The 27,150-nt window shown below is 39.4% G+C and overlaps 1 protein-coding gene across 1 annotated transcript; it reads right to left on the bottom strand.

Moving 5' to 3' along the window:
- Nucleotides 1-259: 259 nt before the first annotated feature.
- IVNS1ABP (influenza virus NS1A binding protein) lies at nt 260-26,637 on the bottom strand. The gene is made up of 15 exons (XM_060232394.1): nt 25,598-26,637; nt 17,669-17,913; nt 16,122-16,248; nt 14,757-14,926; nt 14,590-14,665; nt 12,111-12,284; nt 11,220-11,345; nt 9,728-9,835; nt 6,938-7,064; nt 6,437-6,661; nt 6,153-6,274; nt 5,084-5,210; nt 4,857-4,988; nt 4,092-4,265; nt 260-1,655 (listed from the first exon to the last, which is right to left on the bottom strand). The coding sequence occupies exons 3-15, from the start codon at nt 16,230-16,232 to the stop codon at nt 1,402-1,404; spliced, it is 1,926 nt and encodes a 641-aa protein (XP_060088377.1). The 5' UTR covers nt 16,233-16,248; nt 17,669-17,913; nt 25,598-26,637; the 3' UTR covers nt 260-1,401.
- Nucleotides 26,638-27,150: the final 513 nt, after the last annotated feature.

The raw sequence follows: 27,150 nt of genomic DNA, 5'->3' as shown, positions 1-27,150 counted from the left end.
AACTAAGCTGCAAATTGAGACTAGGAACATGAATAATGTGCAAGTGACAATGTGTGTAGAGGAAAGTTTTACTTCCATTTCTCTCTGCATTCCACCGAAAACAAAATGTAACTGGGGTAAGGATTTACCCGGCCTCAGCTGTAACAGTATTGTTGTTAAGTGTAGTTGGAAAAGAAAACACAAATTCCTAGAGGAGCATGAGGAACTCCCCATGGGAGACAACAAGCTTATATAAAATGCAACAACACTTGTGACTATGTAGTATTCCAGAAAATTCTTTAATATAATGTATTACCTGATTCAGGAAAGAAATACAAATGGTGTAGCAAAGCCTGTGGTATAGTATTTCGTTACACCGTAGAGCGTGTCTAAGAAAATGCAAAACACAACTGCTAACTTGGCACCCATGAAGATGTGCAGGATTACCAAACAGTTATCCTAATCAATCCTTATAGGTCATTAGGATAAAAAAGAGAATACAAACAGCCATTTTTAAACAAGTGAAAGCATAATTGTATTAACACATTTTCAACTTGCAGTAGAAAGATACAAACTTATCCAACAATATTTCAGATAGGTACCCTTGCTAACACATCACACATTTTGTAGCTTTAAGTGTTATTTTTAGTAGTTGTAACAAAAACAACCATACAGAAAATCACTCTATAGTCACTGGATTTCAGAGTCAAATTTTTCTTCACTTGCATTACAGCTATGTTCAAGAATTCTACTCCAATCTATCCAAAATCAACACTGCATACTATTCATACAACATTACAGCAAAGAAAAAACTTAAAAGCTCTCACGCAGTGGGAAATTAAGTCTCACTCCTGTCTACAAACTTTGAGATTGTCTTTTTGCTTCAATCCATTTATCTCATTTCAATTCTGGATATCATAGTCTGAATATACACATATAAAAAGTTATAAAAGGCAGTCAAATTGGCAGGTGTGACAGCTTTTTTTAAATAAAGCCATTTATCTATTTAAATAAGGCTTGTTAGATTGTTCCAGTTACTGAAGATAAAAACCCAAACAAGGCCTAAAAAGCAGTATCTCACATTGAAGACTATTACCTTCCTGCACCAGTAATAAGGTCTAATGTAGAAGTATTTATGTGTGCAAATTGGCAAAACAAACATTGGGGGAAGCTCCTGCAACGATATGCCATCACTTTTAATTCTCGGGATTACCAACTTCAAGAGACTAACAAATTCTAATACACAAAACACTATGTATTCTAAACATAAGTATGTACAGCATGTTAATAGTATGCAATATGCAAAAAGCTTTGTGTTGCTGGCGGCAACCTTTTAAACCCTCCCCACCCCTATTCACATGTGTACCTCTACTAAAACAATTACATCACTAAGCCTGTTAGTTTTAAGGAGATTTATGTTAGTCAGAATTTGTAAATCTTTGTGTATGGGCTCCATTCGTTTGACTCTGGATTGTAGACTTCAACAGTGTTGAGAAATTCATTGCCATCAAATCCACCCACTGCGTAAATAGTGTTGGCCACAGTTGCAAAACCTGCATTGCTTCTTGGAATGGTCATACTGCCCATCATCTTCCACTCATTCTTAGCAGGGTCATACATCTCCACACAGCTGACTGCACGTGAACCATCAAAGCCACCACCAACGAAAAGTTTTCCTATTAAGTGAAAGGGAGTAAATGTTTAGCAAACCAGCATTCCACAGTCCCAGAAACATTTTGTCTCTGTGTGTGTGTTATTTTGAACTTCGATGTCTCCAACTCAGACACTTCATAAAGATGCATTTGCCTCTTCATACCTAGACTCACTCCTACATACCACCTTTCCCTGAAAACAACTTCAACTGCAGTCAGCAGAAACAGGCTGCAAATTTTCAGAAAACTCCCTACCATTTATCCCAGCGTGCTCTGACCTGACACTATGAAAAACTGAACCTCAACAGTGTGTAACTTTGTGTATCATCAGTAAAACAGCCAGAACTGCCTCCATTTGAAAAATGAATCAAAGGGAGCATGGCAATAGAAAATATGGTGATGGTGTAATCCAGAAGAGGGCCTCAAGCTTCCTTCCTGTGTCTCACTAAAGAAGTGAGTCACTGAAGATTCTTCAATCACTTATTTTCTACCCAGCTATAATCATCTGGGAATGGGGAGAAGATATAAAGAAAAAGCATCTACAATCTTATTCACACATGGCAGTAAGCTTTCAGTACTGAAATATTCTTTTGCATTAAAAATTCCATGCAAATAAAAAACTAACGGGGAGAAAAGTTTTACATCTTCATTTGTTGTGGGGACTTTCAACACAGGGAAGTATTCCAAAATGATCTTCTACCCGTAGTATGAAAGTCTAACACTTCTTCCTCATACATGTATGAGCCAGGCTAAACTGAAGTTAAAAGTCAATCCCATTTCTGTTAGCCTACAGATTTGTATTAGGTCTGAATTCCATAAATTTGGTTTTAGTGAATTTCTGTTTCAATGAACAGAGAATCTTAACAGCTGAACATCACATCACAAACCAATCAATTATCAGTGGTTGGCAGAAATTTAGCTTGTTGCTGTGTTCACACACTCCCTTCCTTCCTTCCCTTATATTCACTGCACAACTAAAGGCTTTCTGGATTCAGAAGCCATAAATCAAGCTCACATTCAGGGCTGGCCCTGCCACTAAGCAAACTAGGCAATTGCCTAGGGCACTGACCTTCTAGGGGTGCTGAATTGGGCACCTCCCATGTGACTCAGTGATGTTATCAGGGGGGCAGAAGTTATCCTTGCCTAGGATGCCAGACTGTCTAAGGCTGGCCTGGCTCACATTCACCATTACATCTGAATGCAAGTGTCTGGGCAAAGTGAAGCCTATTTCCATGCACAGGGAAGATTCTAACCAGGATTAAACTGTGGCCTTAGAATCCTAGTTGTTTGTTAGGGGTGGGGTGGTGGGGGAAACAGCCTCCAAATGTAGTCAACATTTGTAATGTAATTCAAAGTTTTCAAAAAACCTCACACTCCATGTGTGCGGAGAGGTGCAAAAACAACAGCATTTTGTCACAAAACAGAAGCTGGAATGCTGCCAGATATACAAGAATATTGCAATAGAGATTTGAAGATCTGAAGGCTCGGGGGGGGGGAGGGGAGTCTTTCCCCAGATGATTTTTCAATTGATGGAAAATTTGTGGAAGTACTGAGGAGAAAAAACTCTTATGAAAAATTTTCTCTTTTAAATGAAAAAAAAGATGAGTATTTTCACACTCAAAAGTATTTTCCAATGGAAACAACACGGGAGGGGGGGAATCTTACACTGCAGACATATACAACTTTTTTCATGAAACTTTTTGTTCAAACAATATTGACAACAATATGCTATATGCATTTACCGATAATACATTATTAGAATTCACTGTTTTCAATGATATAAATATATCTAACGCTGACAGTCCTATGAAGCTATGGGAGAGTTCAAGTTCAATTTTTGTTTATTACAGAAATGTGTTTTCTCCCTGCAACATTAATTTCCTTTCCAATGGCAAAAATTAAAGATAATTTGCTATGCTATCATAGGGTGCAACAGTTTGCAATTCCTAAAGTATGGGGTATATTTACAATTTTTGTTATAGCAAATCAAAAAGTATTTTGTACTTTTACATTTCCATAAATGTTAAATATAAAACTCTGCTTTGCTAAGTTATTAATGATGGTAGTTATGCTGTTAAATCTTTAAAAGTAGATTAAGTTTGATCAGAAAGCTTTCTGAGGCTACAAAAATTCCATCCCCATGCAATACTATTCTTGTATGTATAAACCACCGTTCAAATAGTCAATACGAATAATAAGTTGATGCATCTTACTAAAAAAAATAATTAAAAAATAATAATTAAAGGATCAGTAATAGAAGAGACACCTATGCTACCCCTTATAACATATGGTCAAACACAGCCATTTAGCACAATTTACCATCAAGAGACAACGGCAGGAATTCTCAAGTTATGGCCACTCTGAAAACAGTTACAGAGACACGATACAATAAAAACACCTTTTTCTTCATGTAGAGGGCAAAAACAAAGGCTCTTATTTTGTTCTTCACCCCAGGCTTACCATCAAGAACAGCAACTCCAGCTCCACGCCTAGCCACATTCATAGATGCTACTATAGTCCAGGTATTGTTTTCTGGATTGTAGCGCTCCACACTATTGAGGCAGTTCCAAGACTCAGCTCCACCAATGATGTACAAATATCCACCAAGTTCACATAGAGCAGACTGATGTCTACCTGTTAAATCAAAGCAACACAGGAGCTTAAAAATAACTGCTTAAACGTTAATGTTCCTTCCACAGCCTCTTAAAAGCAGTTATGTTAGAGCCAAACCTATTCCATGAAAAGCATGTTTTTTAAAAAATAACTAAGCATGCTGGGAGCAGCTTCCAATCAGGACCACAACATGTGCCAGGATGCATGCACATAAACCTCTCCTCATGCTATTTCCCTGACCAGGAACAACCCTAGGAAACCACTATTTGCCCTAATGTGGCAAATATATATTCACATTAACTCCCAAGAAATTGCCTGGTATGGCTTCTTGGCTTTCTGACAAGTTTAGAATGGTATAAGTCAGAACTGGCCAGTTAATGGCAATATATTTAAGGTAACTAGCATAATCAGGCTTAAAATGATTCTAACTTGATTCATTTTCCGTGCAACAAAAGAAGTTGAACCCACTTTCTGGAGGCTTTCTGGATTCAGAAGCTCACATTCAGGGCTGGCCCTGCCACTAGGCAAACACTGCCACTTACTACTATACAGACCTTAAGAGTTTCACATAGTTCTTAAACCATTCAAACCATCACCATATTATGTACTTACGAATGTTAACTGAAGCGACGCTTGTCCATGATTTTGTTACGGGATCAAAGACATCACAGTTTTTCAGTCCCTTCTGACCATAAGGATCTGAGCCACCAACAATATACAGCTTTCCATTCAGAGCACATACTCCTGTTTAGGCATAGGAAAAACAATCAACAATCCACATTTATTGTTTGAAGGCTTACAAAGAGAAAATAAGCTTCATGGGGATTTGTAGACTCTACCTGCATTGCAACGGTTGGTTCTCAGTTCAGGAATGGGAGTCCAGTCATCTATTTCTGGATCATACATTTCTCCACAGCTTAAGTCATCTGAATGGCCATTTGACCCACCAACAACATACAGCTGCCCCTAAGTTGGAAAAAACCCACCAATCCATTAAATTATGCAGATAAATATGCATGCTTGAAATCTGATCAACTCTATCAGTAAACAATCAAGACTATAGAAACTTCTAAATAAAAGTTATGTTGTTACAAGCATATTGTTGTGCTATGAACCTGTAAGTCTAATAAATTAGTCTCAGGGCAGAGGTACTTCATAAGTTACAGAGAGGTACATTCAGAGTTACCAACAACCAAAAGAGCCACACAACTAATGCATGCCCTGTGTGTATTCCCCAAAACTTTATTTTTTTAAACTACTAGAGTATCTCTGTGCACATAGGGTTGTTGAACCAACACTACTGACCCTTATTTAGCCCTTATATATCTGGAGTGAGAAGCACTTTTCATCTCTTGAGTTTCACTCTCTGGGAGTGAGACTGCCAGTGTGCCCAATAAGATCAGATGGCTTTGGAGAAAGCTCTCATCCCCACTATGGTCAGTTTCTTCTTTTTGGGGTGGCTGCTGTGATAATTTTATTCTTTCTTCCCTACAATCAGCTTGCTCTCTTCCTGGCAGCTGCCCCAGATGAGAGTACAGAAGCTGCAAAGAAGGACCTTTACTTTCATCTTTGCAGGAAGGCCTACAGCTCAGGGATGCTTACAAGCTTACTCATTCTCTTAGTTCCTTCTATGGCAGCTGTTCCAAGGTGGGAATCACTTGCCAACCACAAGCTCTACTGGCTAATGACCTTGCTCAATTTCCTGGAACATGGGAAGGATGCCACACAGGGGAAGAGCAACACATAGCATGTCAAAAAAACCACATGGGGCTCCCAAGCTACTAATACTTGCTTAAGGAGACATGCTTTTCAATAATGTCTCAAAAAAAAAATCTGAACATAATCTGGCACATAAACAGAAGCAGTATGTTTACTGGTCAAGAGAGTGGCTCTTCACTACACAAATACCATTAGAACAGCCATCTGGAACCGAGCTCTTGGTGTCCTCATTGGTGCAATGAAAGTCCAGCAATCCTTCTGGGGATCATAGCATTCCACAGTGCGCAGACATTCTTCTCTGTTGTAACCTCCTAATAGTAAATGAAGTGCGCAAGATGTAGTTCAATACTGAACATATCCTTTTATGCTAATTTCTCAGAGACTAAAAATAGTACTTACTCAGCAAAATTACTATACATGGACATAAAATATGCAAAATGTTTTATATCTAAGAATGTAAAGCCGGTGCTTACCTGCTGCTATGAGCTTTCTGTTCAGTTCTGCTGTCCCCAATCCAGATCGAGCATACTGCATAGGAGACATGGACTTTTCTACAAGGTCACTTGGCTGAATCTCAAAACTCAAGCTTTTTAGCAATCGTGGAGTGCTGGTTGGAGAACTCTGGGGACTGTTACGGCCATGAAGGAAAATCACACAGAACACACCATCCAGAACAGCAAGACACAGGTAGGTGTTATCTGAAGAACACAAATGAGCGCTTATTCAATACCAAACTTCAAACATGTTTCTTCTACTGAAGTTGTACTTCTCCCATTAGATAGTATGACTTGTGAAATTACACCCTTAATAGCCTAATTTTATCTTTCATCCAACAAGTGAGGGCAAAGATTTTACTAATGAATTACATCTAACAAACTAAAGACATGCTGTTCTCTTCCACTACCTGCATATTTAAAACACAGGTGTCAATTATGGGTCTAGGGAAAGCATAATTCAACCAAAATTCTGCTTACTTGAGGTCTTCTCTGAGGCAACAATTTTCCACTCGTGTTTAGGACTCTGACCAGCAGCATTTGGAGAAAGACTTCCAGAAGAACTGCTACTTATCTGCTTGAGATCATTTTCACGTGGTGGTTTTTTCTGCAAAATCAAAAGGCAGCTACAGAAACCTAGCCAGGGAGCACACCTTGTTCTGCCTTTACGTGTCAGGATTAATCCACAAAACTAAAAAAAAAAGATCTCCATCTTTGTACAGCCTCATTTATGACACATCTACACAACACTAGAGCTCTACTTATTCACAAAAACATTTCTACAGTGTTCCACTCAATTTCTCTTCCTGTCCCATTACTCCCCAACTTCTTAATCAAATGAGTGACTTTGAAGTCACATTATACTTTCTATTGGAGAAGGTTGAAAATCCTCACATTACTTTGAAGTATAGCTGTGAACAGTGGATCAGCCTCACTACAATAGTTTCAAGTGTGCACAACTGTGCCTGCACATATCTGAAGACCAGATTACATGAATTCAACACAATTGTGAAAAAAAGATGATGCACATCCTTAGTTTAATGCTTGTATAAAAAAATCCTGTACAGGCCCAAAGTTCTTGCTAAGCTCTTCCTAAAACTTCACAACAAACAGCACTTACCCCCCCAAAAGCAAATCTAAGTACTGTTCATATTTAAGAAACAAAGCTATGTAGCACAGCTTCTTTGCCAATATAGATTATGCACGACTTAGTCTGCATACTGCAAATCTTGTTTTTAAAACCACTTACACAAAGATTTCTTAGTCTATTTCAACCTAATTTATAGACAACTTGTTGCATACCTGGGGATGCAGCTTTTTAAAACAATGACACAATGCTTGCTTATCTTCAAAGGATCTACATCTTAGTTACTGATATGTATACAGAATATTCAATTGACTGACTTCCAAGCAATAGACCCCAGGAAACATTTTACCTTTTCAAGTGAAAACCTCCCACCACTAAATAACAGTTAAATTATACTTGCTACTAGGGATGCGCACTTGGATATATTCAATCCAAAAATATACCCAGAAAAAGTCTTATTGGTATTTTCTGGTTATATCTGGATCCAAACACACATCAGAGGGTGTCTCCCAAAGCCAATAAATCCAATCCTAAATATATCCAAATATATTTGGCATATCTGGAGCTGGCAGTTTAGACTTTAAAGATGTCTAAGGCAGTCTGTTCCCCCACTCCCCCACCACAGGTTTCCCAGGCAACTGGAGGGAATGGTAAAGGAGGCAGTTGTCACAGGCAGATGGGATTACACATTCAAGGATCCGATGTTAGTGTGTGTGCATGTGTTTTACAGGTCAAGTTCTGCTGGGATTCTTTGGTTTGACTTTGGTTCTGTTAGGCTTGTGTTGCCACACTCAGTTCTGCTGAGCTTCTATGGACTGACATTGGTTCTGTTGGGCTTGCCACACTGGTTTGCAGTTCTGCTGGGACTCCCTGGTTTTGCTGGACTGGTTCGTTCTCTTTTCACAGGAGACATTTTACCAGTTGCTGATGCATCATGCTCAAAATGTGTTTTGCTTTTGGCTTTTGCCTTGACATGCTTTTTTCCTCATAGGAAACATGCTTTTTTCCTCATAGGAAACAATGGAGGATGCTTTAGGCACCTTGTTCTGGGTCCACAGAACTGGACCCCTTGACTGAATGTAAGCAAAACCTAAGGGTACTTCAGAGGACAGGTACCACCAGCTCCTATGCAATCTGGAGCCCTGTTAAAAACAGCCCCTCCACCCCCCCCAAAAAAAAATTTCCCATAGGGAATAAATGGAGCCAAAAAACAAAAAACCCCCCCAACCCACACCATAATCCCAAAAAAGGAGGAGGGGGCTATACCCAATATTAAAGTATTACTTGAACCTGGATAACTAGGAATACTGGTATTTTCAAGCTTCCTGATATCCAGGTCAGAAAAATAGTAAAAATATTTTTTTGAGATGCACATCCCTACTTGCTACAATAACTATAAAACCATCTCTCTTCATTTCTTATACATTCCAGATTCAACACCAATTTACGTTGAAACTTGAGATGAACTACATTCAATTGGATTCTACTTTTAGTTCCCCACTTTCTCAATTCTTCTATACTTGTAAGTGAAAACAATGTTACTTTTGAAACCCAACACAACAGCCACAGTGGTAAGGACTAAATCCAGAAAATGAACATCTTTCATGACGTTATCAGTGCAAAGCATTACAGTAATCAATTCATTCCGCTGCTTCCTGACTCATCCAAGATGTGGAACTATTATCAAAATGACTAATTTGCTCTGCACACATTCAGCTTGTGCCTTATGCTAGATTTCCAAAAGAAGATCTCTAGAGTTATGTCAGGATGCCCTCCTAGTCACATACTGAGTAAACTATTTCCACAGACTGCATTATATACTGAAGGACTGAATACAAAACTTCTACGATCACTCCTTATTCCTCTCAGTTTTCTCAGTTATATCTGTAGCCTATTGTTTTGGTTTATTATTCACACTTTTTTGCAAAACATTCAGTGAACTTACTTGATCTCCAGACACTAGCCTTTTGCTTGCTTAAGCGACACATTTAACACAAATTAGTTTTGTTAAACTGCAGCTCAAACTAAGCAGAGACCACACAAGCCATCAATGTTAGCTATTTCCCCATGTGCTTAATGCTTTACTGTCTCTTCCTGTTCCTGTAGTACACAACATTTTAGTTGTGCCACACTACTCTTTCCAATTTTACCTGAGGTTACCTCAGACTGTGTGCAATTTGTACCTGCACAAACTGAATGTGGTCATCATCACTGCCATACACCTCAGCCTGTCCATCTAGTAGATTTCCATCAAGCAGCTTGTGATCAGCTGAGTAGTACAGCGTTTGAACCTGCAAAACAATAGAACACCCATGTGGCTACTGTCTCCATAGCTACTGAACTACTGGCACATAGTACACAGACTCCACAAGGTTTCCAATACAGTTCAGGTCATCTTCTCTCAATCTAGCAGAATGGCAAAATTAAAAAGGGAAGTTGCTTTCACGATGATAGATCTTCAAATATCAGATGATGGATCCTTGCTTTTTCAGCTCAAAAGAAATCTTCAGGTTCCTTGACTTCTGTTTTTCCAATACAGCAACATTAAGGAATGAGACAAATACAAAGTATATTATCTAGCAGAATAAGCTATACAGGGTAACAAACTCAAACAAGATTTTTTGCTATTGTCTAAACACAAGTTTCTTATTTGCACAATACAACATTTTTCTTTGCCCAATAATAATATGTAAATCAAGTAAAAGTGGATTTATGAAAGGGATCCTACTAGCCCTTTAGAAAAATAAGTTGTCCATTACTAGATACCATACGCAATGTATCAGAACTGCAACTGGAAGTCTGACCTTTCCCCTGAGATTTTAAAAACAGTATAAAAGAACAGGAGAATAGGTGAAGTGGCGAACAAAAGTGTTACTTCCACATTAGTGTAAGTACAGAAGTAGCTGCCTTGAGAACCTTGGCTATGAGTATGGAGTAAAAATGTTTAAGAAAATGTTAAATGAGTGTGAGATATATCTGGTTTATCATTGTGGGAAAGGAGTTTTTCAATTAAATTTCTCTTAATAGTTTGAAATGTAGACCACCACTGCAATTCTTTCAATGCTGGTATTTCAGATTTATACCAACAAGAGCAGAACTTGGCTTATTGTTACGGCCATTTTATACACAACACTTTTTCAAAAGTAAAGATATCCTGTAAAGAAGTAAACACCATTAAACATCATCATCGTTCTCTGCCCACAGCGGATTTTCTTAGGAGAACTGGGGCAGGACTGCTGCTTCTTTACGTGTCATTACACTTGAAGTTTCTTCTATGTTCTTCAGCCTTGGGTATCCTAGTTTTGTTAATAAACCTATGGGGAGATAAATCAATGGGGAGGAACAGCCATTAGAACCTTTTACCTACTTTGCACTTTAAGCAAAACCCTGTAAAGGAATGCATTAAGAACATATAGCCTTAGAACCACCGCCCCATTTTTAAGAAGTTACATGCTATATTTGAGTACAGTGAATAAAAGGGAGATTAGAAGACCAGAATTAACGGTTTAGGTAGTAGCTCACCTGGAACCCCCCTAGTTTCTCAGGTTAGGGATACCTATAGTAAAATTTAAATACTTAATTTTTTAAAAAAGAAAAAAGAAAAGGGATCAACCTTAATTTCAGAGAAAAAACCTTAGTGATGGACTACCAAAATCTCATTTTCTTTACACTGACCTCTTCCATAAGATCTTCTAGAGTGTCTCCATTCTCCCAAATGCTGCGCTGCACCCAGTTGATTACCTTTGTGTATAGTTTGCCATTGCTGGGCAAGCTAACATTGTCTTCAAGCATGACTTCCAACTGGATTTTAAAACAAAAACAAAAGGGTTAATGTTTCACATAAACCTCATTATACAATTACTAAGACAACATAAGGAAACATACAATTTCACAGTCAGGTGTGAATATACCATTCCACCAGTCAGGTGTGACTATTCTCAACAAATGTACAACCAAGAACACAAAAACATCTTATTATATATAAGAAAAATGATAGACACAAGCAACATTGACAGGAGGCTAGAACTTCCCCTATTACAGCAACTGGGGTCCCTCAAGAATGGGGAGGTAAATTAGTTCCTAGAAATGTTCCTAACTGCACCCTTTTACCTTCTCCGAGAGGCTTGGAGCCTTTTGAAGAATAATAAAATGCTGAACTCAGTAATAAAAAGTAATGCATGTGGGAACACTGTTGCAGCCAGGGCAAGATCTGCCCTTCACTGCTCACACTGTGTTGGCCTCTTAGGGCGATACAAGGCAGGTCTGGGCATATAGGTGCCCTCAACACCAAGGTCCTTACAATATCCACAGGAGATATTCTCTCCTTATTATGGTGTGCATTTTGCTAGTTCTAGATAAAGAACAAAGAATCAGTAACTGTGATAAACAGAACAAAGTTTGAGTCAAGTGGCACCTTTAAGACCAACAAAGTTTAATTCTGGGTATAACAGCTATTCAAAACATACAAAACTCTGTTATTTACTTAAAAACAACATTACTTAATGTCCCAACATTAATGTGTTAAACCTGCATTTATATCATAATGAAGGAGGAGACAGTGCTGACCTTTAAACGTGGCAGTTTCAGAAATTCTTCTTGTTCAGAGATAGGTAGCAAATGCTCCTGAATGTAACCATCAATTTTGTTCAGTAAACGTGAATCACCCATGTTGCTTGCAAAGTTTCGATACGAGATGCAGCTTTCAACGTTCATTTTTGAGAGCAAATAATCTCCACAAACCTTGAAAAAGGGTATAAAAATTATGTCCCAATTTTAATAGAGGCTCCATACATTAAAGGCACACTTTCTACTTGTATTAGTGAGCGACAGAATGTGCATCTGCCACTACATTCAAGACAATCTACATTTTGCACATCATCATATTTCCTACTAATTAAAAAAAACATTTGTATGTTATCCAAATTTTTATGATATGCTCTTCTACAATCATGAAGCTATATAATAATCAACAAGAAAACACCATTTGATTAAGGTTCTTAAATTGAAAGCAACACTATTGGTAGAATGCTAACAATCCTTGTCTTCAGTTGGGCAACGCCTCTCTCTTCCATGTCCTTTGGGTCCAATCTACTATTGTATTACTCGTGTTTACATACGGCACAATTAGCTGGGGAACCAATGTAGCTTTCATTCATATCAGAAAAATATTTTCAGAAATCTACAGAACTTCCACTCAAATATATTTAATATTCTACAGTATTAGCTGAAAGTATCCTTTAAAAAAAAGTTTTAAAAAACCCCAAACCAGCAGCGTTCAACAGTTATGATCTTTTCACTCATCACCTTGCCAAAGTTGGTTTGTGGGGTAGCCCTGCAATGGCTTACCTCATTTCTCCATGGTTGGGGACAAAGGGTGGCACTGAGCAAGGAAATGTCCCTGAGGCAACAACTAGTATGTGGGGTTCCTCAAAGGGCACTCCTTTCCCCAATGTTTGGGTTGGCAAATGCTCTAGGCTTCATGCTGTCTGAAACTAATCTCCAAATCTCCATAAAATCTACTATCATTAGATTTTATGGAGTAAAGGAGTTGGTCCCAATTATGTTGAAAATACTTTTTCTTCTTATTTGCAATTACCTCTAAGAAGGATTTTTTACATTCTAAATAGTCATATAGCTTTTCTGTGGATCTCTACCATATTGGGCTTCCTTAAATAAGGCTCTTAATTTCTTTTCCCAAGAATAGCAGTCCTGGTCAAACCATTTGGACATATTAGGACTACCTAATAGTATATAGGCAAGCAGGAAATTGAGCAATCCAAATGCTTTAAATATTTGGGTATAACCTTTAATTACAATCTCAAATGGGCAGTTCACCATAACAGAATAATAAATATAGCTAGTTGTTTTTCCTCTCAGATTAAACAGTTTTATTATAAAAAAGGTAACCAATGTTTGCCTGCTGCAATCAGAGCTTTTAATGCTAAAACACTATCACAAATTTTGTATGGCATCCCTCTGTGGATTAATGCTCTGAACCAAAAAAAAGAAAACATCCAGGCTGCATTTCTGCAACAACTTTTAGGAATCCTCAACTGTGTTCCTTATTTTGTAATCTGTTCAGGACCAAGCCAATCTCTGAAACAAAAGCTTGGACTCTTAACTTTTAAATATTGGTTACGGATATTTTATAGGACTGAACCAGCTAGCTTGCTCAACTACCTAAAAAGAGACCTTATAATGCTGCTTGGCAAGATGGAATCATGTCGAAGCTCAAACACATGGGAATTGCAATTGACGATCTATTTTTATCTGATGAATCTTATAATTTTAGATTTATCAAACAGAGAATCTTCGATCTAGAATCTCATAAACTGTGTCCTGTCCAATATTATACCTACTCTCCTGCCTCACTTGGATGATCAGACGGCCAGGAAAATGGCCAAATGTTTATCTGAACTAGATAATCTGCAACATCGGAGAGCTTTTATGCTGGCTAGGATGAATGCATTTCCCTCCAATGTTCTTTATGGGAGATTTCTTCAAGTCCCCTTTAGCGAGAGACATTGTCTATGCGGGTCCATCTAGCATATCTTATTGAATTGCCAACTGTATACTAATCTCAGGAAGGTTCTGTTAGACAGTCTTTCCTTACTGTCCTACATTCAATAAAATAGGATTGATTGCCGTTTCCTATTAAATGACAACATAATCGATATCACAAAAGCTGTTGCCAAATTCTTGGCTGAAATTGTTAAAAATTATTCTAAGCAGGTTTTATTGTGATCTTAATCTTAGTTTAGCCTTTTATGCTTTGAACAGACATATCTGTTTGTTGTTTGGTTGACAAGTCTTTATATATCTCTTTTCGTTATGCCAATAAAGGTGTGATTGGATTGGTATAATCAAGATTTTATAACCATTACTGATTATGTATAGAGAACATACACCAAGTCTGATATATTATTAACATGCCTATTCTCATCTTTCCCCAGCATATAATCACGCTTGGTGTTCATTTAAAGCCAGCTTTTTCTCAAGCCATACAAATACATCTACAGCCCTTTTTAGGGCCCTGACATTATACCTGCTTGACTCTTTCCATCTTCAGCTTCTTTGCTGCAGAGTATACATCCTTCACCAGTTCTTTGTCAGCTTTCAATCTGTTAAAATTATATAATTATTGTAAGATTTTTTTTTCTGAATGGAGATTTGAATATCAAATACATATTAAATACAAAAACTACCACTTACTGAGCAGTATAGGCATAATTTAACACGACTTCAACAGCTTCTGGATTAAGATCGTCAAACTTCACATGGGAAACTCCATGAGAATCACTGTCATTATTGAAGATTTCAAACAGATAAGGACTGCAGCAAGCTAGTACTGCTCTGTGTGCCAACATCTCATGTCCACAAACCTTTATAAAGGTAAAACATGTTTAAAATATAAGTCAATGAAATATTACTCAATGTATTACAAAGCTATACACTTATTTACCAACTGATAAAAGAAAATGGACTCCTTTCATTTATGCCTGTGAATAAGCACTTTTAAATTTCACTGATTTGAACAAGGCAGCTAAGATAAGGTTAAATCTCTACTAGTAAAATCAGTTACAATAAAAGAATTCACAACTTTGATTGGATCATGCCCATAATTAAGAAAATGAAAATGTTTGCAAAGGATTCAACCTAGTGAATGCTCAGAATGCATGTGGAACTGAGGTATCAGCCAGTACTGGATAGGGCTGTATTCCATATAAAACAGGTTTGAACTTGGAAAGTGTTATGAGATCAGTTGTGTGTAAGTGAATACTTGTATATATCTATAGCATACACACTTTTTAACCAGTTTTGATTGTTCATCAGCCACTCAATTGCCTGGAAAAGCATGTTTCGGACAGCTGTCCATTTTATGCTTATATACAGATTAGATTTGTGAGGATGTCCAGGAAAAGTTCAGAGACTAACTGTTGTAAGATGGTTTCATGCAACGGGTTACTGGGAACATATTAATAATGAACAAACTTACACTGGTTGCCAATTTGTTTCTGGGCACAACTCTTGCTTCTAAAGCCCCAGATAGTTGGGGATTAGAGAAGCTGAAGGACTGCTTGTTTACTTAAGTACCTATAAGATCACTAGCACAAGCTCTGTTTTGCATGTCCCCACCTTCTGCATTAAGGTTGGTGGCTTCCAGTGACAGAGCCCTCACAGCTGTGAAACTTGCTCCGTTATCTGGTAACTTGGTCCCAACTATTTGGCGCTTTAGGTACCAGGCAAAAATACTGTTTTCCCAGACCTTGGACATGAAAACTTTCTTCTTTGTTCCCACAATCTGCTACTTTTGGCTTTTTAATTGGGATTTGCATTTTTCATGCATCATCTCAAGAGCAATGTTATAAGGCAATATAGAAATATTTTTAAATAACTAATGCACAGAACTATTAGAACTTCATGCTGCATTCAGCTGAAGATTGTGCAGTTAATATAATCAATGTATGTACATTAAAGAATCTTTTCTGAAATAAGTGGATATTCTACAGTCCTACAATAGACTGTTCCAGGGTACTGAAAACCTCAAAACACAAACATCCACTCATTTTAACTTACCTGGAGTTTAACATCACAGAACTGGCCACTTTTGCGCAAAGCATTTAGCTTGGCAACAGATGACTCAATGAAGTTTTCATCTTCAAACATCAAATAGCCATTAGGAATCATCTTGCTGTTTCCGTAGCTGAAAAGGGAAATGTTTATATTATTTAGTGTAATCAAGTGCAACCCCATTTCCATAAAACAGCTTTATGCTTTTGTTGTTATATTTATCCAACAAGAAACTTAAAACTCCATAGTAATACAAGAAATAAAACACAGAGTTTTATATGTTTGTGTATGTTAGGACTGGAACCTGGTGATGATCCATTCAGGTTTGAGTGCCACGTCAATAGGGAAATTGTTATAGGACTCATACTGTCTTCTCTTCCTCCACCAGTGTATGCACACAAGTGGCCACACAATTTCAAGAACCACTTTGGTGCAAGCCTCCCATATCCCCCTCAAGTAGCTTGAATTCAAATAAAATATGTAATGCAGACAGACTTCCCACTTTTGCATGTGCATCAAACTATGACAAATCGTGCTTAATTTATATTTAGTTTATGATCAGCCACTTCTTGAGGAAAACAAATACTGCACCCATGCAAACAGCACATTCCTAGTGCTCCTCAATCAGAATCCTGCAAGTGGCTGTCCTAGTGCAGCCTATGACAACTGTATACATAGTACTTTATCTTTGAGCCTTCAGTAATTTTATGCATTAGCCTTAGTAGAAGAAGATGAAGCAGATGATATTGGATTCATATCCTGCCCTCCACTCTGAATCTCAGAGTGGCTCACAATTTCCTTTACCTTCATCCCACACAACAGACACCCTGTGAGGACTCTCACAGCAGCTGCCCTTTCAAGGACAGCCTCTGCCAAAGCTATGGCTGACCCAAGGCCATTCCAGCAGGTGCAAGCGGAGGGGTGGGGAATCAAACCCGGTTCTCCCAGATGAGAGTCCGCACACTTAACCACTACACTAAACTGGCTCTCTAGTAATGATAGGCTTAATTCCAATTGTGTGTTTAATACAGGGTTATGCTGTAGAACCTTCTTTTTCTTACTTCAAGCCTTACAGCTCATAGCGCTGTAGATGACAAATGGTCAGTCTTAGTGCTGTGTTCTTTCCACAGTGTAGCACTAGTGGCTTCCTCTTCAATTCCAGAAAGAGACAGTAACCCATTAAAACAAATGTCCTCAAAGGACAGAATGTGCTTGTATGTGGGGGGAAGGGGGAGGGGGGATACTACTCTTGAATTTATTTACATATTCCAGCTTCTTTATACAGTATTTTACAGATGAACTATAGTTCTATTTTCCAATTCAACAGCTTATGTAAAAAATGGACATACTTTTGCTATCCGTTGGCTATTATTAAAATCTGCTCAGTCCACTTATTTAATAATCAAACAAGGATTGAAAGATTATAATAAAGCAGAATACATGAAAACCTTAGTAAAATCTACCTTCTTAGCTACTATAGAGTTGACTAATATACATCCCATCAGGTCCCAAGAACTGATAAAACATATCCATATACTTAATTAAAAGCTTACCAACTAAATATATGCAGTAATTTTGTAAATAGAAGACGGTAAATATTCCAATAATGCTGCTGTGTGTTAACAGAATGCGTCAATTTACTTATGTTCCTTCTTCAATGAACAAGAACTTGGAAAAATTGCAGGGAGATTTGTCTTCTAAATGGATGGCTCCAAAACTATCAGGCTTCAAAACGATGTAATAAAATCCTTAAAAGCTATAGACATGAACTTCTTCTGTGATAGTCATGCATCATAATCTGTAACAGAACAGAAATTACATTGAGAAACTCAAAAAAAAGTTACGGTATTTCCATAAACTTTAAAACTTTCCACCATTCCAATAGTGTAGTACAGCAAAACAACCAGTGAGAGGAATTTAAAGCTAATTTCCCAACCTTAAGAGAGAGGGTGGTGATTTTCAATCATAACCCCCTCTTCATGGCAGACCACAGATGCTGCACCCAGCACTGCTCCTGATTCTCAAATGCAGCTTTAAGGTACACTGAACTGCAGTGTTTTCATTCTGAATGCAAGTTTTCATAGACATACAGGGGTAACTCTACATTTATTTGAAATGTCAAGAACAGTTAAAATTAAATGTACTTGTGCTATAGCAATAGCTCACAACAACTGGATTTTTATGACGTGCACAAGGCAATCTACTAATAAATTATATCTGTGTACAATCAGAGCACATCATCAACAAGGGATGGACGGAGCCTCAGTACTTAGTATTAAGCACAGTAATACGATCTGTGTTGAGAGTACTGACAATACATTCCTAGGCAGAGTTAAACAGTGCTTTTTTACTATGGTAATTCTTCACACAGCTGCATGGACAGTGGTAAATTCTACTATAGGTAACCGAGCAGACTTTGACAGCAGTAAATTTTAACATTTTAAATTTTAACAAGTTTGCATTGTAGTACTTCCTGGATTGAGTCTGATTTAAGAAAACAATTTTCTAAAGAAATATTTCAAAGCTCTTAAACCACTAACACTTGTCAACACAAACACTGGTATAACTTTTTTCAGTAACAGACTTGTATAAAATAGACTGCAAAACAAGGTAAACTAATTCCACTGACCAGTTAATTTGAGTTGAGTAGCACCTTAAAGACCAACAAGATTTTCAGAGTATACACTTTCAAGAGTCAAAGGTCGCTTTGTCACATCTGATTAAAGGAGCTTTGATTCTTGAAAGTTATACCCGCAAAATCTTGTTGGTCTATAAGGTGCTATTCAACACAAATCTAACTGTTCTACAGCAGCACGGCTACCCTCTGAAACCAATTCCAATTATATTTGAAAGCTTCTCTCTCTACAGAGCTAGACAGGCCAACTTTTCTATTGATGCTATTTATTTCCTACATTTTAAAAATCATTCCTCATGGGGCTGTGATAATTTCCAATATCTTGGACAAACTGTTTTTACTATAATATATAAATGTGTGAAGTTACAACCCTCGAAAGGAACTGTACTTTTGAAGTAATCCAGTACAGTCAAGGCTATATTCAAGCCATCCTCACATTCGCACATACCCTCTTCCTCCTCCCTCCCTTTGTGTACAGACCAGAGATTAAAGACTACCCAGTTATGGAAGTCTTCATCTAACCATAACTTATTGTGGTGTTTAGATTCAAATACTTTAACGAATTAGGGGTTCTCCATGTCCACAAATCAGAATTCTAAAGCTGAATTAAGCCAGTTTGTGAGGGGGGAGGGGGATCCCAGTTTGCTAAGGCACCCAAGTTCAGATATCACAATGAATTGTGATTAGACATAAAGACATGTCTAATATACATCTACTATTAATTATTTAAGTATCAGAAAAAATGATATGCAGTGGATGCTGTTGTCCACTCAAGAGAATTTAACACTTTTCAGTGGGGCACCTAAATTTTACCAAGATTCTCCACCACATTACTTTCCTGTTAGTTACATATCAGAGCGGTGATTATAATACCCCTCCCACCATGTAAGATGAGACATATGAATAAAATGTTTAGCTTGGTTGTGATCTAACTTACATAGACAATAATGTGGCTTTCAATAGCTGACCTTATTTGCAATGGCATCAATTAATTGTTAGTAATTTTATGAAACAATCAATCCTTAGAAACGGAGAATGCATTGCAAAAATTTAGCACTGGAAATTTCTGTGAAGTCCATTTCAGTAATTTTTCCATGTTTATCAAGGTGTAAGTTTTTATGTAAAATAATGAGAATAATGAAATGACGGAGGCAATGCAGTGGGGACTTTTAATTGGTAAGGGAGCTGAAAAGAAACAGTATTTCTGCAAGACCAAGGAGATAGTTCTCTTCCAAAGACCTTCTCTATCTATGCCATAAGCTCCAGGACCAATAAATAACAAATCCTTCTGTGTTCCTATACTGGCAGTTTATTAGTCGACAGTAATACAATAATTGGTGGCAAAGTGGTAAATAATTTGTATTCACAAAGCAATATATTATACACCACGGGGATTTATATGCTATCTTTCACCCTTTCACCCCAATGGGGTCCCAAAGCAGCTTACATCATTCTCCTCACCTCTGTTTTATCCTGACAATAACCTTCTGAAGTGGATTAGGCTGAGAGTGTCTGATTGTTTTTATATTTTTAATTGACGTATCTATTAGAGGGGCTTTTTTTGGGGGGGGGAGGATCTTGGAGGTGGTGTGTTTGGTTCAGAAGACAGATTAGCATTTGAAGTCAGCACTCCATAATATACTGTAACTAACTCAAATTGGCCTTTTCAAGACTACTTTAAGTATCAAGCAATTAACTAAAAAAAGTGACCAGCCTCTCTTGTTTCCACAGCCCACCAAGAAGCAATACTCAGATGCCTATCACTTTGAAATCTAAGAAAACCAATCTTGCTTATCAACTTTTATACTATGCCCTTATTTCTCTGCAATTTATTTCCCGAGGTTCCCTGCTATTTTCAAATTAAGTCACCCCCAGAAAATCCAAGAGACTATTAATAAATACTGATGAAGGAACTTCCACCAGGGTCCCTCTATTTCTCATTGGAACAGCTAGACAAGCTAGCTCAATTTCACCCTTTCAAGACTATCCATCTTCACCTTACTGTGTAACTTCTAAACTTTACACTGGAAAATAAAATGTCCAAGAAATAAAATCTTCTGAAGATTTATAAGCAAGTGAAATAAAATCTTCAGGAGATTTTATTTCACTTGCTTATAGACTACTTTTTGACCCCAAATGGTTCTTAGGGCCATTTACCAGTGAAACACCATAAAATCAAAATAAGTTCACATACTCATATACAGAGCAATTTACTCTTAATTTAATTTTTCTATTTATACCCACAAGTGGGCTCTGGGTGGCTTACAACATTAAAAACCTTACAGAAACATATATCCAACATAACTTAAGCACCTAGTATCCAGCCTACAAGAGTATCAACATTCAACTTCTCACCTCTTTCCAATCAAAATCCAAGCAAAATAACCACTCTCCCCCCCCACTTTAAAGTTATACCTAAATTTTTAACTGGCTCAAACAATAATTGGTTTTAAAAATTCTTTTAAAACTCCAAAGATGGAAGTGCACAAACTATGTAGAATTAATTTTTATCACATCATTTCAGAATATCTTAAATTTTCATAAACTCATATGTAAAAATAACTACTGTTGAAAATGTATTCTTTAAATACCTTCAAGCTTATGATCCATCTACTCAGAGAAAACAATGAAAAACTGTTGAATGCGCGACCCACAGCATGGTCTAAAGCAGGGGTGTCAAATTTATTTGTTACAAGGGCAAAATCTAACATAAATGGGACCTGTGGGACCAGGGTATACATATAAAATGTAATGCCAGGTAGTGGAGATATAAACTTTATAAAGGACACAGAAAAACACAATTACATATATTATTAAAATACAAACATGCTTAAAACTCTTGTGATGTTTTGTTTAAAATAGAACAGTGGGGGAATAGTGGGATTTGACAATGCAATTTTAAAAATAAAATATCAAGAAAAAACACAAGGATCACAGCAGAAACTAAAACCATAAACCAAAATATAAAATGCTCCAGGCTTAGGAAAACAGGAAATGGCTAGGCATTGCAAGCTTCTCCCCCTGTCTCCAGGTTAGAGCACTCGCTGGGCACCAGTTCAAAGGTCCATTCAGCAGAGACTTTCTGGCTCAAAGCACCAACTCTTTATTTGCAAGGTCACACAATCCCAGCAAGGAACAGCTTCTAACTCAGGGGTGTCAAACTCATTTGTTATAAGGGCCGGATCTGACATAAATGAGACCTGTGCGCCATAAAATGTAATGCCAGGTAGAAGTGATATACACTTTATAAAGGACACAACACAATTAAAGATTTGTTTAAAAACTTAAAATAAAACATACTTAAAACATTAGCACTTGTGGGTCTGCTGTGCGACTGAGAGAGCCTGGCAAAGCAAGCTATTCCTCCTCCCTTCCTCCCCAAGGGGGAAAACAGAGGCATTGCTCTGTATCTCCTGTGCAATTGAGCAAGCCTGGAAAAGCAAGCTGTGATGCAGAAGGAAGCAAGAGAGAGGAAGAAGGAAGCAGATGACAGCCAGTTGCTCAGGGGCCTGATTTGGCCCCCAGGTCACATGTTTGACACCCCTGTTCTAACTGGCCATATAAACACTGAAAAGTGAAACTGAGCTCCACTCCATTAAGATACATCGCAGTACAGAGAAAGCTGCAAGGAAAACACGGAATGGATTTTTCACTAAAGTCTCTGTGCCTGATAGTAGACTGTCTGGGCACAGAGACCTAATGGAAAGTCCATGCCACATTTTTTTTGCAGCTTTGCAAGCTCTGAATTGATTCTGCTTCAGCTGGCAAAGACAAGGCAGAAGAAGCTGGAACTTGGACAGCCTCAGAGCTTCAAAGAGTGAAGACAGGAGGGGGAGAAAAAGAATCCAAGGGGCCTGATTAAAGCCCTGGGTAGGCTGGTTCTGGCCTGTGGGCTGGACATTTGACACCCCTGGTCTAAAGAGCTTATTCCAAAACAGTCTGGCACTTTCCTGAAACTTGACTCATTTACATTTCTCAGCTTACAAAAAAAAGCAGTCTTTAAAAGATTACTATGCTTTAGAAAAAAGGTTCTCTTGATAACACTGGTACTGCAAGGGAATAGACCAGGGGTGGCCAGGGGTAGCTCTCCAGATTTTTTTTGCCTACAACTCCCATCAGCCCCAGCCAGCATGCAAATCAGTATAACAGCACCCAAACAATTCCTTTTGAAAAAGCAAACAAGAAAGTCTACCTTGACTACAATTTCAATATGGGAAGGGCAGAAGAGAGATTTCAGACACACGCTTACTCACCCCAGGATAAGACATTTGCACCACAGGATCCTGGCAGGAGTGAGGGAAACAACTTTGAAGGACAGTAATTTTAAGCTGAAAAACTGGCTGTTGTGAAAAGAGGACAACACCTCCTTCCACCCACTCTGCTGTTCTAAGAGAAAATCACCACCTCCAACAGTTTTCCAAAAAAGAAAAAATAGTGCTGCGAATGCTTCAGTGCAGTGTAAGCATGTAACATGTAAAGCTTAACCTGATTTTGTTTCAGAGTAAGTGCTACAGTTCCATTATGTGCCAGCTACTCTTTCCTTCCAGTGGTCAAAATATTTCTCAGAACAGGTGTAAAAAAATATGAAGGGTATCATGGACTATCAAAGAAAAGAACAGGGAAACAACTTATGCAGATACATTATAAACCACTGTATGCTTATAGTTATCCACGTAACTGAAATAAAAGGTTGGATAAATGAGTAGTTTCATCACTGTCCTTGATGTCTAACAGACCACATGGGTAGGAAATGACAGGAATGCAAAGCAGGGTGGCAGATATGTGTTTATTCAGTAATCCAAAATATATATGGATTTAAAGCAAAACAAAAAGCCAAATATGTAGAAGACAGCCCCTCTAAAGAGTACTGCGGCCTTGTCTCCTACCTACACATACATCCTTGCTTTATAATCACCTTTTGATTGGCTACTATAGCTTTTCTTCCACCCAATCCTGTCTCCAGCTACAGCAGACACATTGGAGCAGACGCTGTTCAATTCCATGTACTTGGCAACAGAATGTGGAAATGTGAAGATGGAACAAAGAAGCTCAGTGGCAAAGGGGATAGAAAAATCTACTTAAAACGCATGTAATGTTCACTGTCTGTAATTATTTGTCCTGCTTCCCAGCAACTCTGACATCACATGTGTATTTGCCAATTCTCTTCTCCCCATCAGAAAAGTCTGCTTTCTCACCCCAGACAAAGAGACACAGGAATGAACCCTGGCTTCCTCAAAGCTTTAGAAAGTCAATCTTTTCAGAACTGGCTATAATAAAGGCCATAGCAAGTATACTCATATCCTTTCAGCTACTGGGGCAGTGAGGATGACATCTTTCGGGCAATTCAGGCTAATTTAAAGGTGAAGAAAATTGACATTCCATGACAGCAGAGAAAAATTCACCTGCCTATAATTTTGTTGCCACAGTAGTCAATTACAAATGAAGCATAAACAGTAGTTTCCAAAAGGAATAGAGAAACAGAGTTCAAAATCCCGAAGGATTTATACGAAGAGTCCTGCACAACCTAACTCCACAGAGCCCGGCAAATCCCTTGTCGCTCAGCCAAATCAACAAAAAGAGCTACACCTAGCGTGAGAATCTGACACCCACTTTGTGTCTTTTTATGATAAAGCAGAAAAGTAACTACATGGAACAGGACAACACCCACCCATGCTAAGAACTAGGACGTACTGGACTAGCCAGGATTGCTGCCACATATACACATTTTTATTGCCAGGAAAGCACTGCACACCTGAACTCAGAAGAAAGAGCATGACTCTGACGCACTTGGCCAGTACAGCATGCCCATGTTGCACACCAAGGCTGTCAAAATCAGTTAAGAAATAAGGAAACAAATCTTCCTCATCCTACATGAGAGCTTCCTCACTGCATTTCAAGGTCAGCACCATCTGCCCTAACTGGCAGCAGCTCTCCAGGGTCTTTCATTTCGCATACCACCTGATCCCTTTAACTGGAACTGTCTGGGGCTGAACCTGGAACCTTCTTCAAGGAAAGCAAACGCATCATCACCAAACCACAGAACTCATAAGACACACATAACACACCTCTTGCCTCTAAAATGTTTCCGAGACACAGTTTCACACACACACCCTATAAGTATTTCTCCCTTACCTCCCTCAGGTAGCACGTTTTACGTTTTCAAAGAATTCTACCTTCACGACAGCTGTGAATTTCACAACCTGGCCAAGTGTGCCAGACTACCCCCACCCCTCAGCCCCTCCTAGGCATCCTTGCAGTTTTGTCCCATGAAACTGCTGAGCAGTCAGGTTGGAACTGATAAAGGGAAGTACTTCTTCACCAAAAGGGTGATTAACACATGGAGTCCACTGCCACAGGAGGTGGCGGCTACAAGCATAGACAGCTTCAAGAGGGGATTGGATAAGCATATGGAGCAGAGTTCCATCAGCAGCTTTTAGCCACAGCTTATCATTGGAACTCTCTGTCCAGGGCAGGGATGCTCTGTATTCTTGGTGCTTGGGGGGCACAGTGAGAGGGCTTCTAGTGTCCTGGCCTCACTGGTGCACCTCCTGATGGCACTTAGTTTTTTTGGCCACTGTGTACCACGGAGTGTTGGACTGGATGGGCCACTGGCCTGATCCAACATGGCTTCTCTCATGTCCCTTTTTCCTGACCCCGCACCTTCACACACAAGCACCTATACAGCCCAATTTCTCGTGTATATGTATGCTGTCGCAGGGAACAAATCCCGACGAGTTTACAGCTTTCCAACCCTGATCCCCACGGTGGCTGGGGCCAGACAACACCGCACAGCTTTCGGCTGCTCCGTGGGGTTCGCCCCAGCTTTTCCCGCCCTCCTCCTTCTTACCTGGTGTCTCTCAACGCAGACGATGCCGTTCATATTGGGAGCCTCCGGGCTGTTGAGGGGGGAGAGAGGCTGTCGCTTCAAGGGCGTGGGGAGCGCCGTGTTCCTTTATGTGAGGCTGATGAACAGGAGTAGGAAGAGAGGCCAAGGAGAAGGGGAGAGGGAGGAAAGAAAATAAATAAAAGAAAAGGTGGGCGGCGGCGACGGCTGCAAGAGGAGATGGCGGCTTCACCAGCACCCCTCGTTGCTCCGACGAGACGGACCTCCGGCGTGCGCGCGCACGCTGGAAGAAAGGCGGGAAGGGGCCACGACAGCGGACGTCAGACGAGACAGAGAGGAAGGGAGGAGAGCGCGCGCGAGAGAGAATAAAAAAAGGCGCACACGCAGCTGCAGACAACTCCACCTCAGGCTGCCCGCCTTCCGCAGAGTCTCTCACTGCGGCGGTTGGAGAGGCTAGTAAAAGTACGTTGGGGCCACGCCCCCTCCGAGCCTCGCGGAGACTTTTCACAAACGGTAATCCTCCGCGCCGCCTCAGGACGAGGTGGCTCAGAGAACATGCGGTGGCAGAGAACAGACTAGAACAGACCGGCGGTAGGAGAAGAAATCGCTCCGCGCGCCGGAGGAGGAAAATGAGTCCCCCTTCGCCACAACATAAAAACTCGGAGGCTGCTGCTTTCGCCCCTCTTTTCCGCCGCCCCGCCTTTCACTCACTGTAAAATGGGTCAGTGGAAGGCGGCACGGCTCTAATTCGTGCTGCTGAGAATTTCGGTCTATTCGCTCCCTGCCAAAGTGAAACCACCTTCCTCTCCTTTTTAAAGCCATGCGTTTTGTTGGGGGAAAAAAAAGAAAAGAAAAGGGTCTTGCTTATAATAGTTGCGGTGGTTTTTCCACAGCGGGTGGTGTGCTCAGTAGCGTTTTGTAGGCTTTGCAGTTGCACACCCCCCCAGAGGGGGGAGGGAGGAAACGAGACGACTACCGCTTCATCTGTCGTTTGTGCAACCGATGCAGCGTGTTTTTATTCAGCCGTCAAGTCATGCGCTGCGATTCCTTTCCAAGTTGGACTTACGAGCCTCAACGCATGTTATTTGAGAGCAAGCCCTGTTCCTGCTCAGCAAACACTGGAGTGTGTGGAGGGTTGCAGTTTGTGTGTGAGGAGGAAGAACGCAACATGCCACATGGCAACCTTCAAGCCAACCTTGCCAAGGCTCGAAGATCATCCTACCGAATTTAGCCACGGGTGAACCCGCATAGTCCATGTCCAAACTCAACACCTCAACAAGGCATATTCTTCATAAGGGCAGGCCCTGGTAATCCTATGTAGAACTACACTTTCCATTGGAATCAACTGCACTTATCAACAAGATTGGAAGCATGCTGCCAATGCCGCATTCTGTAGATGCTTGTCTTTCCATCCCTCCTCTAAACATTAAGCAGCAGACTGACAAATGGGAGTCACCAACTGTCCAGACCCAGTTCCCAGAACACTCTTGGGAAATGACTGTCTCTTCAGTTACTGGACAGTTGAATGTGGACCAGTCCAATTAACAATTTCCTGT

The sequence above is a fragment of the Heteronotia binoei genome, chromosome 2, assembly GCF_032191835.1.
Source record: "Heteronotia binoei isolate CCM8104 ecotype False Entrance Well chromosome 2, APGP_CSIRO_Hbin_v1, whole genome shotgun sequence".
NCBI classification, from domain to species: domain Eukaryota; kingdom Metazoa; phylum Chordata; class Lepidosauria; order Squamata; family Gekkonidae; genus Heteronotia; species Heteronotia binoei.
Note: the sequence above shows the minus strand (reverse complement) of the source record. Positions and strands in the feature narration are given on the sequence as shown.

Excerpts from the sequence above, each read along its gene's own strand:
- IVNS1ABP (XM_060232394.1), bottom strand. The coding sequence starts at position 16,232 with ATGATTCCTAATGGCTATTTGATGTTTGAAGATGAAAACTTCATTGAG. Across the intron at positions 11,346-12,110 it reads TGAAACTGCCACGTTTAAAG|TTGGAAGTCATGCTTGAAGA; the intron begins GTCAGCACTGTC and ends TTTAAAATCCAG. Across the intron at positions 7,065-9,727 it reads ACCACATTCAGTTTGTGCAG|AAAAAACCACCACGTGAAAA; the intron begins GTACAAATTGCA and ends TTGATTTTGCAG.